The following is a 17,051-nucleotide window of genomic DNA, read 5'->3' on the forward strand; positions in this document are numbered from 1 at the left end:
CCTGGCCAAGCGCATGAAAGGTCGGCCGATCTTCACTCAGCGGCTCTCCAACTGGATCACTTCGTGCATCCGTACTTGTTATGACCTGGCGGGAATCGCTCTGCCACCAATTGTGAAGGCGCACTCGACTCAGGCGCAAGCCTCGTTGGCTGCCTTTTTGGCCCGCGTCCCCATCCAGGACATTTGTAGGGCTGCCAGGTGGTCTTCAGTTCACACGTTCACCTCGCACTATGCGATCGTCTCCCAAACCAGGGAAGACACCGGGTTCAGCAGGGCTGTACTCCGTCCCAAGAATTTGTGAACTCCTACCCACCTCCAATGGACATAGCTTGGAATCACCTATTGTGGAATACACATGAGCAATCACTCTAAGAAGAAGAAAAGACAGTTTCCTTTTCCGTAACTGGTGTTCTTCGAGATGTGTTGCTCATGTCTATTCCACATCCCACCCTCCTTCCCCTCTGTCGGAGTTGTCTGGTAAGAAGGAACTGAGGGTGGGGAGAGCGAGCAGTGCCCCTTATACCACGTCATGAAGGCACCACTCCAGGGGTCGCTGTGGCGCTCCCCTATGGGTATTGCTAGGGGGAAAACTTCCAGCACCGGTGCACGTGGCAAGCATGCACACCTATTGTGGAATAGACATGAGCAACACATCTCGAAGAACACCAGTTACGGAAAAGGTAACTGTCTTTTATATAGCTATTATGTTTGTTAGGCTATATAATGTAGCACATTAAAGTCTTTTTCAATATTTTTATATGTCATTTGTAGTTGGAATTCATTTAAAAGATCATAGAATAGAGGGGGACTTAATATTCAGTTACACTTACTCATTTCTCTCCTGATGATATTTTTGGCTACATTTAGCATCTTTCCCCCCAGTTTTAATGCATTTCACTTTGAGACATGAATTATTAGGAAATTTCAGCATCTGGTGTTGGCATTTCCATATGCAGCCCAACTGCACATTTTTTGGTAAGAACCTATTGAACATGCAGTTCTTAGCAAAAGACTTAACGAAAGACTTTACAATCAATTTCTTAGACACTAACAAAGAAGTTCAATTAGTGCTTATGTGTAATGTTGAGGGTTTTTAAAAAAAAAACTATAATCAAATAATAATTCCTAATAATTCCTTGTTATTTTAATGGCACTCAAATCCAAAGGTCTAACAAACGTTAGAAACAAAATTATAAATTTCAGATTGACAACCTTGCTAAATAAATATCCCAACCAGTTTGCAGATTCTCCCAATAACAGAACAACAGTAAATGCAGCTCCCACAAATGAAGAAAGAAGCACAAGTCTTTAATCTTGTCCAGATGTCCTTTCGGAGCACAGAAACCAAGTACATTTATTTTTATTTATCGTCACTCATTTTTAAAAGTGTCCTTACCAAAGTATGTAGGTTACTGTATGTTTTATGTACTGCGTGCTGGGTAATAACTTGAGAGGACTCCCTGTTTCTAAAACTAAACTGACTATTAGGATATCTATTTACAGAGATGCCGTGGTCTGCATGCCAGCCACGGGTGCACAGACTGACTTCCTGGTGCATCTTCCAAACTGTTCTTTTTTCTTCAACCTGTGCTGCTCCCTCCAAGTTCTATGTATGTCGCTATACTATACAGGGTTTCCAGTCAGTCACTGATATTCTGGATGAGTGGATCAGACAAATTGCACTCCCCAGATACTGCAGCTGTAACGCAGAAGATGATTGGCTAAGAATCGGGGTTTCCTGCTTCAGTCAGTTGAGAAAGCTTGGACAAATAGATACATAAGAGATTCCTGGTGTAGCTGAAACAGAACTACACCAATGCGAAGTAGGTAGTGTGCCAACATAGGGAATTACAGCGCAACACATTAGAGCACTTCACAAATTATGCCTCTTTGTGTGGTTTGCCACCATTTAGACAAGCCCGTAGTCTCTCTAGTACCTCTTATAAAGTCAGAAACTCACTGTTATTTTCCTCTAAGTCAAATATTTTTAAATATATATTTTATTATGTTTTTCAATGGCGAGAGAACCCCTGCCTCATGCTGAGTTTTCCCATTTCAGATACAAAAATGTGGTATATTTTTGCTAAACTGGGCTTGGGTTCCAGAACCTTTTAATTATTGTGGCTTGAGTTTCAGTATGGTTGCAGATTTCAGTGCCAATGATTCCCAGTCACAGCTAGCAGGCTAGCTTCTCATCTCAGGTGGGCTGTATGTATTGCTATGTAACACACACGATTGTTGTACCTGCACAGTGCTTGATTTTCTGCCATGCAGGCTGTGCAACTGAAGTTGGAATCTGACTTTTGTTACTGATCCATAGACCATTCCCAGCCCATTTTGTTCTCTGTTGAGGGATCAGAGTCCTCTGGGATTACCCATATTTTCCTCCTTTACCTCTTGTACCAGCACTCTCATCAGACAGCAACTCTCCCTGTGACTGAGTTCTACCTCTTTAGCAATGTTAAGGTCTGAATTTGCTAACTTCTGTGCATTACATTTTCAAGCTGGACAGTGCATTAATGTAGCTTTTTGCATTAAATCAATATTTGGCTATAAGTTAGTAACTTGATCTTTGATAGAATCTCCTTACGTGGAAGGAATGTTCCAGTGGATTAACTCCCATAGCATACCTTGTTTAACAGAATGAACGTGCCTTTTTGTAAAACGTCACGGTAATTCTATAATGTATTTTTATTTCACCAGAGGTATATATTTTCTGAGAAGCAAGAGCATTACAGTAGATTAAAATGCTTTGGAGCCATTAAATTGCTCTGGAGCCTACCACGACAAAGCTACCCTCAACACTAATGACAAGGATGACATAACACATTTTTTTTTGGCCTTAAAATTAGTAACTGTGCAAATGTGGTTGAGGTCTTCATATTTTAGAACTGAAGTCACATGTGATGAATACTTACTATACCATATAATTAAATGAATTTCCCCATGACAGTTGAACACATTTGTTAATATTCTGGGTTTTTTCCCCAGCAATTTTATAAATCTGCCTTTAGCAGTTTTTGGCATACCTATACTTAAAAATTCTTGTCCCAAAGCAAAAGTTTTTGTATACAATATATAAATCATTTTGAACTGTGTTTTCAAGTTTAACCTGGGCATTTTATAAAAAAATAAGCATTATCTCTATATTTCAAATGGCTTGTGTTTTGTATATTTAGTCTACAGTAATTCACAAGGGGAAATGAGTTTTCATATTTTTCTTTTTAAATCATGTCTTCTTCAGTGATTACATGGACTGCATATGTTGACTTACACTTCCCAGACAAATGTCTGGATCTATATTACACGTTTGCCATGAACTGTATTCAACTGTATGAACTTTGTGCAAACCAGAACATGTGGTTTTTGGCCTTAGACTTTGCTGCATGGTGTGTCATTTGAAACATATTTTGACTGCATTGCAAATCTGATGACTGTATGTCTTTGTACTCAACCACCTTACAATATATAATTTGTTGCTGTTGTCAGCAAGACTCATGCTGATTTTAGTTCATCCATCTTGAAATTTAATAAAAATGTAGAGGAAAAATAATGGGATTAGCTCTCAGAAAGTACGAAGGGAACGGCAAGAAATTATATCTTGACGTCTTTCATCCAGAGATTTTTCTTTTAAGGGAATATGGGAAAGGCCATGTTGTAAAGGGTACTCTGTCTTTGACATTTTCCCTGTCATTTAAAGGCTTAAAAATCTTTGAAAAAGAAATGCAACTTACAGTGCTTCCACTTTTTCTTTGGGGAAATGGAAATGACCAAATTGAACAAACCGTGCCAAAAATGCTGTCCTCCCTTACACCTGTGCAACCCCAGTAGGTGCTACACTTATTTACACCAGCTGAGGTTCTGTCCTGTCCTTCTGCTGAATGCTGGCACAATACAGTCCTCAGAGCTTTTACTAGAAAAGCAAAGGCAATACCCTCGGAGATATAGCACTGGGGGCAACTTGTCTGGCCTACTCCACACACACTAGCATCATTTTTGAAGTGATTGCTTCTGTTGCACAGTTGCTGAAATGGCCAGTTCAGTGCTATGAAGGGCACTGGTGACTCATTGTTTGTCCCTTCTCATTATAACAATAATTCTATATCCAGCAATTTTTAATAGCTCTTTTGTATTGAGATTTCATAGTTTCATTGTACTTTGCTGGCTTAAATGGCAGATGGCTTTAACATGTTTCCTCTTGTTTTTTTTTTTTTTTCCTTTCATTGTAAAGCCCTACTTGGCAAGTGGAAGACAAAATGGATGCTAATAATGTGGCTTACACATCTGGGAAGCTAAGTTTTCACACTGATTACCCTGTTCTGCAGCATCCACCTGGGGTAAGGGGAACCTACTGACTTTTCCACAAAGCAAGGGGGAAAATCTCATTGTTCCTATAGTTTGAAAAAGCAACAGGTAATGTGTCTGCTGAGCAAAACTTAGATATATGTAAAATTTCCGTTTTTTTAAAGTTCATCAATCCATAGGAAGAATTATGATTATCTAGTCTGAATTCCCATATAACAGGCCATAGAATTACACCAGTAATTCCTACAATGGAGCGAATTATTCTTTCCTGCTATATGAGTGAACACTATCAAACCCAATAACTTGTAGCTGAACTAGAGGATATCTTTTTAGAAAGACATCTGGTCTTGATTTAAATACTCCAAATGATGGGGAATTCACCACTTCCTTTAGTTAGCTGCTCAGGCGCTTAATCACCCTTACTGAAATTAAAAATTGCATCTTATATCCAATTTGAATTTAATTGCAGCTTCCAGCCATTGGCTTTATTTATGCAGTTGTCTGCTAAATGAAAAGGTTCCCTCGTACCAGATACATTCTCTGTGGTATTTATGGACTGAGATCAAGTCACCCCATCACTTTCTCTAGAAGTTGAAAACAATTTAAAATAATATTTAAGGAAAACTTGTTCCTAAATTGTACTGAATGAGATGGCACAGGGAGGATCAAGTAAAATCAATAGCAGTGATGTTTACTTCCATGCATTTGTAAGTCATTAATTTTCTTACAGTATCAAATGTTTATAATGGGGAAAATTGCTGCACCAGTCTGCTGGAATTCTTTGAGTCAACAAACTAGTAGATGAAGGAGAACTGGTAGATATAATTTATTTGGACTTCCATAAAACTTTGACAGAGTCCCTTACAAGAAGCTATTAAGGAAATTAACTAGTCATGGGGTGAAGGTAAAGTTCTGTGTCATGGATTAGAAGTTGGCTGAGACAGAAAAGAGCAGGGATAAATAGTCAGTTTTCCATGTGGCAAAAGGTGAGCCATCGAGCTATAATAGTGCTAATGTTGTGTAAAATATTCATTAATGAACTAGAAAAGACAGTGAACAGTAAGAAGATACAACATGATTTAAGTAAATCAAGATTAGGGAAGAATGTGAGGTGTACTCCAAAGTGGCCTAACAAAACCAGCTGACTGGGCAGCAGGGATGGCAAATGAAATTCACTTTTGACAAATGGAAGGTAGTGCACATTGGAAGGAGACATTTGAAATACTCATACTACCAGAGACTGAATTAACTGTAATTACTTAGTAAAAAGATCAGGGAGCCACCGTAGACAGCTAAGTGAAAACCTCTGTGTAATGTGCAAGTCAAAAAGAGCAAACTGCATATTAGGATGCGGTATGTTGCACAAAAATGATATTGAATATATATACAGTGCCATTATCCAATTCAATAGGGTTCCTCACTTTGAATACTGTGTCCACTTCTAACTACCTTATCTGAAAAATAATATAACAAAAACAGAAGTTCAGAGAAAACTATTAGAGGCCTGAGGATACTTCCACATGAGGAGAGATTGAAAAGATTAAAACTAATGGGAACTGGGCATACCTTAGGCAGCTTTGAAAAATTTATTCTAGGTATGTTTAATTCAGAGAGGAGACAAATAGGAGAGATGATCAAGATATAAAACTTATGAGTGAGAGAAGGTAAATTGACACTTCTGTTTACTTAAGCATAATACAAGAACAAGGGGACATCCCGTGAAACTGGATGGCAACAACTTTAAACTAATAACAGGAAAAACATTTTTACCCAGTTAACCTGTGGAACTCTGAGTCACCATGACAGCACAACATGATTCACATAATTCACAACAGACCTGAAAGAGAGTACCACAAAGAATGTATAACTAACTAAAGATACTACAGCAAACATTTGTACCTTCAAATTTCATACTTGCAATCCCCCCACCCCCCCCAAGGCTTGAAGTAATCATTTTGTGATGAAATGAACAGGCCAGCATGATCTATTTCTGAAGAGGAGCCAAATCTTTCACATTAATGTGCTACCTGCTGAAAATTCATTTAGATGCTGTTGGTTAATGTGGAATAGGAATAGAGTGGTAGTTCATTAATAGGAAACAGATGTGCCTTAGCTCACTATCTTATCTGTGCCAAAACCACAAAATCACGTACTGCCATAAAACATTAAAAAAAAAAAAAGCACAACCTGTTCAATTCTAAAACCCTAGTTTAAAATAAAAATTGTTTTTAAGCACATTAGAAACATATTTGCCATCTAGGCTCACAATGCATGATTGTGCTAATTTCCTAATTATTATACAGTATCTGGGTACTATCTAAAACAGAAAGTATGGCCCTAAATGGATGATGATTAATTTTTAGAGGTCACCTATAAAAATATCTGAGGATTTTTCCAAAGTTTTGATCTCATTCACATGATATCCTGTTAAAGATGAGTACTAGTTTTGGTTGGAGTTTCCATCTCTCTAGACTGGAAAGCTAATGTCTCATTTTGCATCCCTTGGAGTTTTGTCATAGGGCCATTATCACTTATGGGTTAGACTGTCACAGTCCTTCCCTGACCATGTATGCCCCTGTTTGCTCATGCACAGATTGCAATTCTCGCCATGGTGGTGAGAGAAGAAGCTGCTTTCCTAGTACTCCCCGCTGTTAGCAAATGGGTATCCTGTCTCCTGCGCACCTCTACCAGCAATTCTGGACCTCTCTGCCAGCTATTCTGGACCTTTCTGTCCAGATTAGCTGGTCTGGGATATGAAGTGGGAGCAAGCTCTTCTGTGAAAAGGATGAAGTAATGTACTCCCTCTCCAGCACACAGAAGGAACAGGGAACGAATTGTGAGTCCCTGAACCACATTTGTGCCTGGGCCAGTGCAGCCATACACCATCCCTTATCTAGGGCAGGTTGTATTTAGAATCTAAACTTCATTTCATTTGCGGTTATGTTGATTGATTCTTCTTCTGCCTCAACAGTTAGCCCTGTTTCTCCCTATAATCACTGCCATATTACGTCACCCCATACTACAGGGGCAGCTAACAATACCTGAATCCATTCCTTCCCCTCACTTCTCTGTTTTACTTCCCATTTTCTTTAGCTCTAACTCAGTTCCATTACTTGGGTGCAGTCCTCAATGACTTCAGTGAAAGTTGCATTCATGTAAATGATGGTCCAATTCTGTGTTTAGTTACACTGATGTAAACTGCAGTAAGTGGACCTGATGCTGCTCTCCTTGATGTCACTGGAAGTTTGCCATTAACATCAGTAGGAGCAACACTGGGCCCAATAGAGTTATCCCCGATTTACATTCGTGCATCTGTGAGCAGAATTTGGCCCTTCAGCTCCATCTTGTCCAATTTTTTGAGAACTCTGAACATAACATAAACAGAAGTGTATGTTTCCTGAGGGTCCATTATTGCTGTAGATATCTTAGACCTGCTGTCTTCAATGAGCCAGTGACACATACTGACATCCTTGGTGAGCACATTTTTCACACCTAATTATGTCATTTCTGCAAGTGGAAAATAATTCCCTATATTTAGAGAGGCTGTAATGACCACAGTGTGTGTTTAAATTATATGGCAGTAATCACCAGTTGTACCAACCTGACTCAGGCCAGAAGAAATTTATGGAACAAGAGCTTTGTGATTTAGGCCTAATTCACCACCTTGTTACTTAAGTTTTACCCCATTGTGACAGTAGACTCAGACTGGTGTGAAACTGGGGTAATACAATGGGGATACAGGTCCTTTAGTCTTTTAGGATATTTTTTAAATGACAGGACAGATGAATGAACTGATGACAATGAATTATTAAATATCCAGGCTATTTCTTCCTGTAATAAGGTGTTAATTTGTTACAGATTCAGTTTCTTCATTGTATAAAACAAGCAGCTACTGGAGGTGAAAGTGAAGTTGTAGATGGATTTCATGTATCCAACAAGCTGAAGGAGCAAAATCCTCAAGCCTTTCAGATCCTCTCCTCCACCCTTGTAGACTTCACGGATGTTGGGGTCGACTACTGTGATTTCAATATGCAGTCTAAACAGAGGATTATAGAGTGAGTAATAGTCAAGGGTGTGATTATATCTAATAGAATCCCAGTAGTAGCTCATACCATATTGCTGGTTCACCAGGAATTACAGGGTTGCACACAGTGCTTAATTTGTGCCTGGGCTTGCCCGGGCTGAGCCCCAGTACCTCTAGGCTTGGCAGTTCATAGCCCTGACACCTCTGGGCTTGCTGCATTAGTTATGAATGTAAAAAAATTGTTTGAGCCCCAGCAACTCTTTCATTACAAATTAAGTACTAGTTGCACAGCAACAATTTGCTTGAATGAAAAAGGTTTTTTTGCATCTTTCATTGTTTCTCTTGCAGAAAGATGTTAGAGGGTCTATGCCTGCCACCTTGTGGGAAAACAGTGTTTCAATTTTGTCTTTAATTATTATGTCTTATCAACTGAATTATGTTGTACTATAATGTGTCAGTTATTCTTTATTATTTTTATTATTGAATTTATCATTGTCTCAACTTTCCCTACTCATTCTTTCCACCCTCCAGGAACTCAAAGCAACCATACTAACCTTCTCTTGATATCCTTCAGTTGGTCTTCTATCTAAATTCTATATGAAATGTGTACCAATGCTGGGATGCTGCCATGTTATGAAGCTCCTAGATAGAAAAAACTCTTATGTTACACAGAGGCTGTCTTGCTGTTTTATCCTCTTCTTTTAATCTTGTTACATGACAAGGAGGTCAGGTTAGATGTCATAATGGTCCCTTCTGGCTGTAAAAATCTATTAATCAAAACATTATGTTATTTTTTTATATAGACAGAATAAGGGTGGGATTTTCAAAAATGCCAAAATATTTAGGAGCTCAAGTCCCTTTGATTATTAATCTTCCTAAACCCTGACCCATTGATAAACTTGAAAGCAGGAGTCTGATATGCAATAATGTACAATACTTTGTCATAGCACGGCACTTCATTGTTGAACTGTGCTGTAACAGCCAGCAACTGAAAGGGGAAAGTGAACCCGTCCTTACCAAAACAAAAATATGCTAAAAGGTTGAGTGGCATGATAATACATTTCTCTCTCTCTCTCTCTCTTTCTCTCAGTGTAGATTACAGAGGCCAGGTGGTTCGTATCAATTATAATAATGCAACAAGAGACACTGTTTTTGACATACCTGCTGAAAAAGTGCAGCCGTTTTATGCAGCTCTGAAGGAATTTGTTGATCTATTGAACAGCCCGGAACATAAGTTTACCTACAAGATGAAACCAGGTCAGTGAATAAGTTGCTTCTGCTTATAGAAATTGGAAGATTTTTTTTCATGCTTTTGCCTAAGAACAAAATCCTAAACATTTGAACATGTTAGTACAATTCTGGTACAAAAAGGGAATCTCGGTCCTCTCTGAGTGCCCAACATGAAATACTTGGGGCCAGATTTGGAGAAGTCCAGAGCACTCATGACCGCAGCTGAAATCAATTGGAGCTGTGTTTTGAACATGTAAAGTGCTATAAAAATGCTAAGTTTTCTGGAAAATTAGGTCTGAGGTGTATCAAGTTGGGCATCCAAAATCAGTGGATACTTTAGACAGTTTTACCCTTAATTTCTCTGTGCCGCAGTTCCCCATTTGTAGAATGGGGATAATAGCACTGAACTACCTTACAGGGGTGTTGTGAAGACACATTCACTACTAGGTATGAAGCATTCAGATACTATGGTGAGAGCATCATAGAAACCATAGGAGGAAATTAATTACTCTGTATTTGGAGCTGGGTTTAAATAGTGTGCAGTAAATAATTCATGGGGCCCAGGCTGAATGATGAGGATAACACAAACCATTGAATAGCTGCCCATTAAGTGAGCACGTTCCTTCTGTGCACTGTATGAGGAAGGGATCTTGTGGTAAAAAGTAGTATGTGATCACTTAATTGAGGACTGTGGCTGTGTCTACACTTGGAGCTGAGAGTGTGAATCCCAGTTTTCATACACTTACTTGCACTAGCTCTCACCAAGCCAGCACACTAAAAATAGTAGTGTAGCTGCGGTAGAATGGGCAGCAGCAAGCAGTGGCACAGACTAGCCACCCTAAGTATGTACCCAGGGGGTTCCAGTCAGGTTTGTACTCAAGGTGACTAATCTGTTCCTGCCGCTTGCTTCAGTCTTTGCTACCATGATTACTCTACTATTTTTAGCACGCTAGTGCAATGAGAGCTAGTGTGAGTATGGCTACGTGAGCCGAGAATCACACCCCTAGTTCCAAGTATAGACGTAACCTGTATCGTAATCCATACATACAAGAGGACTGAATTAAGGCTGCAAGGGTTAGCTACATTCTGGCATTTCTTAACTTTTAAACACTTGACTTTGTAACTTTAATGTTCTTTTAATGTAGTTAGGTATATTACACACACAAAATACGGGCTGTTTTGAGCATGTTGGCTGAAAATTACCATGGTGCACAGTGCTTGTGCAAAGACGTGCCATGCTAATGTGCCGCAGTAGGTTTGTGCAGCAGGGCTATACATGAAGGCATCTGCTGTCCTGTGTGCTGCAGAGGGCAGCGATGTAGATGGACCAGGGGATCCATTATTACATGTCTCCAGTGGCACTGTTGCCCCACACAAGCAGGGTGGAGGTGCTGGAGCACACACTCTTCCAGCCCATAGGCTGTAGTAATAGCTGCCCCGGGGGGGGGGGGGTGCACCGCAAACCCACATCTTGCCTCTGGGTTGTGGGTGGATTTTACTTGCTAGCCCCCATGCTCAACACCTGCACAGAGCCTCTGGCTTTGTGTATGTGAAGTGAGTTCACCCATTAAAACCAGATCATCATATGTGGAGCCATGACTGAGAGGGGAGCCATGAGTGCTCTCTATTTCAGCCACTTTCCCAAGGTAGCTCCCAAGGCTGGAGACAGCCTCGGACACATGGGAAATTTATTAGCTCCTCCCCTGTGCTGGCTGTAACAGGGAATAAGGCTCTGCCCTAGCCCACTGCACCTGAGGGAATAAAGATTCACACATCTCCTGAGAGGTTGCTGTGGGTGACTCTCATCTGTGCAGCCATCTCTTTCCTCAACCTAGTTGTTCTTTACTCATCACCCATTGTTAAAGGCACCTGCATTTGTTCTCTTACCAACAGTTCTTCATCCTTGTATGGTCCTTCATGCTGCTTCCTCCTCCTGCTTCTCTGAGCAAACCTTTGTGGTCCCTCTTCCTCCAGTGATACCTTGTTGGCCCCTGAGCATCATCCTCATGATCTTTTGTGGTCTTTTCTCTGCACAATCCCTTGTTGTCCTTCCTCCCCCTCCTCCTCAGCATGGTCCTGTGTGGTCCCTCTTCCTACTCCGCATGATCCACACAGTCCCGGATCTGCCTCCCACTGCATGTGATACCTCGTCGTTCTTCCTCTTTTGCCGCGAATCCCTCATGGCCCTTCCACTTCCTCTGCATGATCTTTTGTGGTCCCTCTTTCACATCCTCCATGCAGTCCTTCACACTTCCTCCTCCTCTGCACAATCTCTCATGCACCCTCCCTCCTCTTGCATCGCTCTGCCTGGTTCCCCAGTGTCTAGGAAACTGGTTGCCGTCTCTTTCACTGCAGACCCTACCTTTCTTCCTCAGTCTGCTCTTTTTAACAGTTTCCTAATCCTTTGGCTAACATTTCCCATCTAGGTCCTTCTCCCCCACCACACCTATGGGATCAGCCAGACTCTTGACTCCACACCAGTGGTGTAAACTTCAAGGGAATTAACATCTGCTTTATCCATTTGAGAACAGGCAATCTTGTTTCTCTTCCTCCAGTTTCCTGCCTTATTCACTACATACCTTCCACCGTGCGGCAGGAGTCCTAGAGATAACACCCTCCTTCACTATATAAACCTGATTAATTCCCAAAGCACTGAATGAGGCAGGGATCCTTTGGAAAAAAAATAGTACGTACACTGTATCAAAAGCCATATGCACAAGGGAGCTGGATTAAGGCTGTATGGGCAAACTTAATTCTGACATTTCCTAACTTTTGAGTGCTCAGCTTTGCAACCTTAATAATGTTCTTTTAATGTAGTGGTTTTGGATGTCGTTTCCTCATGTAAAAAAAAAAAAATCTGAGAACACAGAAATTCCATCATGTAGCATCATACTGACACCCGCCCGGGTCATCAAGCAGGTTTGGAAACTTTAGATCCTCTCAGACCTCTGCCACTTGAGCTAACAGAGTTATTGATAGGAGCAGCAGGCAGAGTACGTGGATTGGGCATAGAGGGAGATAAGACACACTTTGCAAGTAGGTTTCATACATATTTGCTGACAGCAGAGGAATGTAGAGTCTCAGGACTCCTGGGTTCAGTTCCACATTCTGGAGGGGATTTTGCATGGAAGGTGCTCAGACGTTACAATGGTGGGCAGCAGTGTAAAAACCCGAAGATAGTATGCTCTAAGTGCTTATTGACCCTTTTCCCCTGTCCCCCACCACATCTGTCTCACCTTCTCCAGCCCCTTCCTCCAGCTCCTGCTCCCATTCCCTCTAACCCTATCCAGACCCAGGCTCCTACCCCTCTTCCCCCTGAATCACATCTGTATACCACCCAGACACCTGCACCTCCCCTCCCTAACTCCCTCTGCTGCCCCTTCCCCCAGCTCCTGTCAGCTACTGCTTCCCTGTCTGCGTCTCCCCACCCTCTGGCTCTTTCATTCCCCTCTTTTCATGTCCCCCCACACCCAAGCACACGCACACCCCCACCATTCCTCACCTCTGCCTTCTAATCAGGCTGCTTCCTTCCTCCTCACTGTTGGGCACCATCAGCAAGAGCATTGAGTCTATAGGACAGACAGTCCGTTGCTCTCAGTTCTGGTGCCTGGCACCACAGCAGCCCAGAGCCACAATTGCCGGGAAAGTCCTGCTTAGCCCCAGCACCCAGAGATGGAGCATGCTGAGTTGTTTGGTGGGGATAGCACATGTGCAGTGCAGTCACACATGGGAGCTGTGAGGCTCTTGAGTATGTGTGTTCAGTGCCAGCAGAACCTTTGAAGAATTTATCTCCCAGACTCTTAAGAAGCTGCTTCTGAGCATGTGCAAACCAGACATGCCAAACCCATGAAAAAAACACAGAAATTGGGCTAATTGGCTTGTGAGTTGCTTGTTGGCTAGTTTTTGGCTTGTAGCTTGTTGCTTGTTTGGCTTGTAGCTTGTTGCAGCTTGTTGCTTCTTTTTTTTTGATCGGCTCCCGGCAAGCAGGGGCCAGAGGTGGAGAGAGTCAGGGGTGCCCAGCGGGCCCACCACAGTCCCAGACTGCATGTCGGGGGGATCTAGTCACATACAGTCTTGGGGTTTTAGGGATTAGGTTGTTTTGGCCTTGTTTTGATATGGGATTAGCTTGATTTTTGGTTTATTGTGAAAGTTGGGGTGCTTATTTACCACATGAAAGTTGGCACCTGAGGTGCAAACTGCAGTTTTTCAAAGGCTGAGAACTTGGCCAAATGTGAGTGGTCCCTGACTGAGGAGTGAGAGCCTCCTAGCTCCATTCTGCGCTGTGGTTATCCCCTACAATGATTAATTGGATACCCTGTACATTCCTCCCCTCCCCCCCTTCCTCCCCCATTCAGGCAGCGGAGAGGAGTAGGGTGGGGGAGTAGAGGCTGTGCTGCATTGCCTCCATTGGTGAGGTCATTTTATTTCATGTCAGACTCCTTTCTCTGTGCTGGTTGGATCCATGCAAAGTGGTTATTCCAGCCATAGGGTTGTGGTACTCCTGCAGCCTCTATAACCCCAGTGATGTGGGAGGGAGTTGCAGTTTGCAGGAGATACAGTGGCTAGGGCTCCAGCCTGAGACTTGAGATATCTGAATTCAATTCCCAGACATAGACTTCCTGGGTGACTGTGGGCAAGTCACTTAGTCCCTCTCTGTCTCAGTTCCCATCCGTAACATGGTGATAATAGCACTGCTCAATGCCACTGGGATGTTGTGAGCATCAGTATATTAATGATTATGAGGTGCTCAGTTACCCCAGGCACAGACAGATGTAAGTGATGGAATGTTGTGCTTTCTAGGAATGTTTACATTTCTCAGTTGTGGGAAACAGGTGTTTTGGGGCTGTGGGTTTAAAGAGACACTCAGACAAATGCATTTAAAGCACTTCAATGTGTTATATATTTGAAATGATGGAAAACATGACAAAGTTGTGAAGTACGTTGTTTAATCTCTTCGTAGGAGACATAGTAACATTTGACAACTGGCGTTTACTGCATGGTCGCCGGAGCTACCAATCAGGAACAGAAATATCCCGTCACCTCGAAGGTGCTTATGCAGACTGGGATGTGGTAATGTCAAGTCTCCGACTCCTGAGGAAGATCGTCCAGAATGGCAATTAAACTTTCTTCTGGTTTAATAATTAGCAATGCCTTGGACGGTTCATCTTTGTTTTAAAAAATACAAATATATTGGATTTCCACATTTTAAACCTTCACTAATATAACCTTTGAAAGACTGAATATATTTTTCAAAGGTATGCTTTGTTGAAAACAATATATCTCGCAGTATATCTTTATTCTGCTGTCATTGTAAGTGGTATTACACCCTGCTGTACTAGTCTGAAACTGGTTAGATACCAATACACCACAAATAGGCCTTCCCTTCTCAGAAATCAGTCTCTCCAGGTGAGGCATCAAGAAAAGCCTTTCACATGTCACCCATTAAGGGTTTGTAATGGACAGCACCTTTCTGCGAATTTTATATCTATTTTCAGAGATATAAAACCATTTTCTATATAATGACTCGTTTTCTTTACCCCGCCCCAAAAAAACCCAACAAAAGCTTTAGAATCTGCAGTGATGTTAACAAGCAATTCTACTCTGGAAAGTGACTATTCAAAAATAGCATCTTCTTACTCAACAGATCTGCTCTTTGTGTATGTTCAGAGCCACTCCTGCTTAATTTCACACCCACGAGTAAGTTTTTTTAGTACTTTTTATTCCAGTTAGCTCTAAAGAGTCCATACAGCTATAAGAGAAGAGATGGACTCATACCCTTCCTTATCAGCAGTAGTATTACAATACTACCTAACGTCCAGAGATCAGACCGCTGTTGCAGAGGGTGCTTTGCACATACTTAGTAGAAGACTCTCCCTGTCCTGAAGAGCTTACAGTCTGTACAGCCAAAGGAAGTGTTTTTGGCCCCATTTTACAGCTAGGAACTGAGGCACTGAGAGATTCAGCTTGAGAGTCACATGGGGGACTAGGCTCAGCATTGCAAAGCCTAACTTTAAGGCACTTTGCCACCAAGTGGAATTCACAGCCCTGAGTTAGGCACCTGGGCTCCCTATACAACAAGGGGAGAATTAGTTGCCTAAAGATAGGATTCACAAAAGGCAGCAGATTGAGCTGGGAGCTGCCCAAGATAGCCAGTATGACATGCCAAGGAGAGGGGTGTGTCCTAAACCCCACTCTTCAGTAGGTGGTAGGTGCCTAACTCCAGGCCTAAGGGAGGCATCTCTCTCCACTTGGGATTCACAGCCATGAAGCCTTTCCTGGAATTCATTGCCTAAGCCAGGTCATCCCTTTCTCAAGAAAAACAGAGGAGAAGCCCCCTCCCACCAACACTGGTAGTCACCCAGAACATGGGAGACCCTGGTTCAGTTCTGCCTTCTGTCTCAGATATCCATACTGACCAACATTTCCAAAATAATTTCAGGGAGATTTGTGGTGGTATTTAATTTGCTAATAAAGCCTATCTGAATAGACACACTATATAAGTTCCCTTATATTACTTTGCTAAATAATACCATAGAAACATGTATTTACCTTATTAATTATCTTGTTGAAGTACTGTGAACATATCACTCTTGCTTTCTTCAGCCTCTCCTTGCTCGGATAGAGCTGGTAACAGTACTGTTTGCAAAACAAATTCATTTTGGTGGCAAGTACTTAGTGTCCTAGTTTTGATTTCACTTCTCTGATGGGTGCAAATTTTTGCACATATGCTGAAAATCCTTTCACATCCAGCATTGCTATGAGACAAAACTCAGATAGCTTTGGAAAGCAGTGGAAACTGTGGTGTCCCTGACACTGGACTTTTTAGTTCACTCATCTTGTTGCAAAAAGATGTCACTAGCATTGATTCTGTTTCAAATTAAAACCTCTTTGTTAACTGGGAGGTAACAAATTCATTGTTGAGGCTGTCCATTTCTTCTGTGGGAATTACTGGAAAGATTGTCAGTGTCTTCACTAGAATAGAAAACTCATGTCTGCTTCTCTTCCTGAAATCTAACACAAAGACTGTAAAATGTTATCCTTCTCTGAAGCTTTTCCAGAAGAGCTTTCATAGCTTCGCATTCATTCACTTCACATCAGAGTAAAAACTTTTACTGATAGTGTCACAATGAGCACTGCATTGAATTTCTTCAGACTTCAGGAATGGTGAGGCACAAAATCCAACAAACCATTTGTTATCCTCCACTTGGTTTTCTGGATTTAAGAAATCTACCTTTGACAATTCTTTTGTTTCTTTGAGACAGGATGGCTTTATGTATCTTCCAAAGATCTTTTGGAACAGGTGCATAATGCTGTCATGCAAGCAGTGGGCGAGGGGGGCTTCACTTTGCAGCATCTCATACAAACTATCAAACACAGGCAAAACATTATGCAAAAACAGGTAATACAGTTCAATTTGTAGATTTTCAAAGATTAGTTTGAGATTTTACACCAGGATCTTTATTACCTTGGGGGGGGGGGGGAATATGCCTTC

General features: G+C 41.6%; 1 protein-coding gene across 1 annotated transcript in view; it reads left to right on the forward strand.

The window, feature by feature from the left end:
- Positions 1–14,680, forward strand: part of BBOX1 (gamma-butyrobetaine hydroxylase 1) — a 76,311-nt gene extending 61,631 nt beyond the window's left edge. The window contains exons 5-8 of the mRNA XM_065404279.1: positions 4,232–4,337; positions 8,164–8,360; positions 9,420–9,586; positions 14,520–14,680. Coding sequence (XP_065260351.1) covers positions 4,232–4,337; positions 8,164–8,360; positions 9,420–9,586; positions 14,520–14,680 — 631 coding nt within the window. The remainder of the gene's footprint in view (positions 1–4,231; positions 4,338–8,163; positions 8,361–9,419; positions 9,587–14,519) is intronic.
- Positions 14,681–17,051: the final 2,371 nt, after the last annotated feature.

The sequence above is a fragment of the Emys orbicularis genome, chromosome 4 (assembly GCF_028017835.1).
Source record: "Emys orbicularis isolate rEmyOrb1 chromosome 4, rEmyOrb1.hap1, whole genome shotgun sequence".
Classification (NCBI taxonomy): Eukaryota; Metazoa; Chordata; order Testudines; family Emydidae; genus Emys; species Emys orbicularis.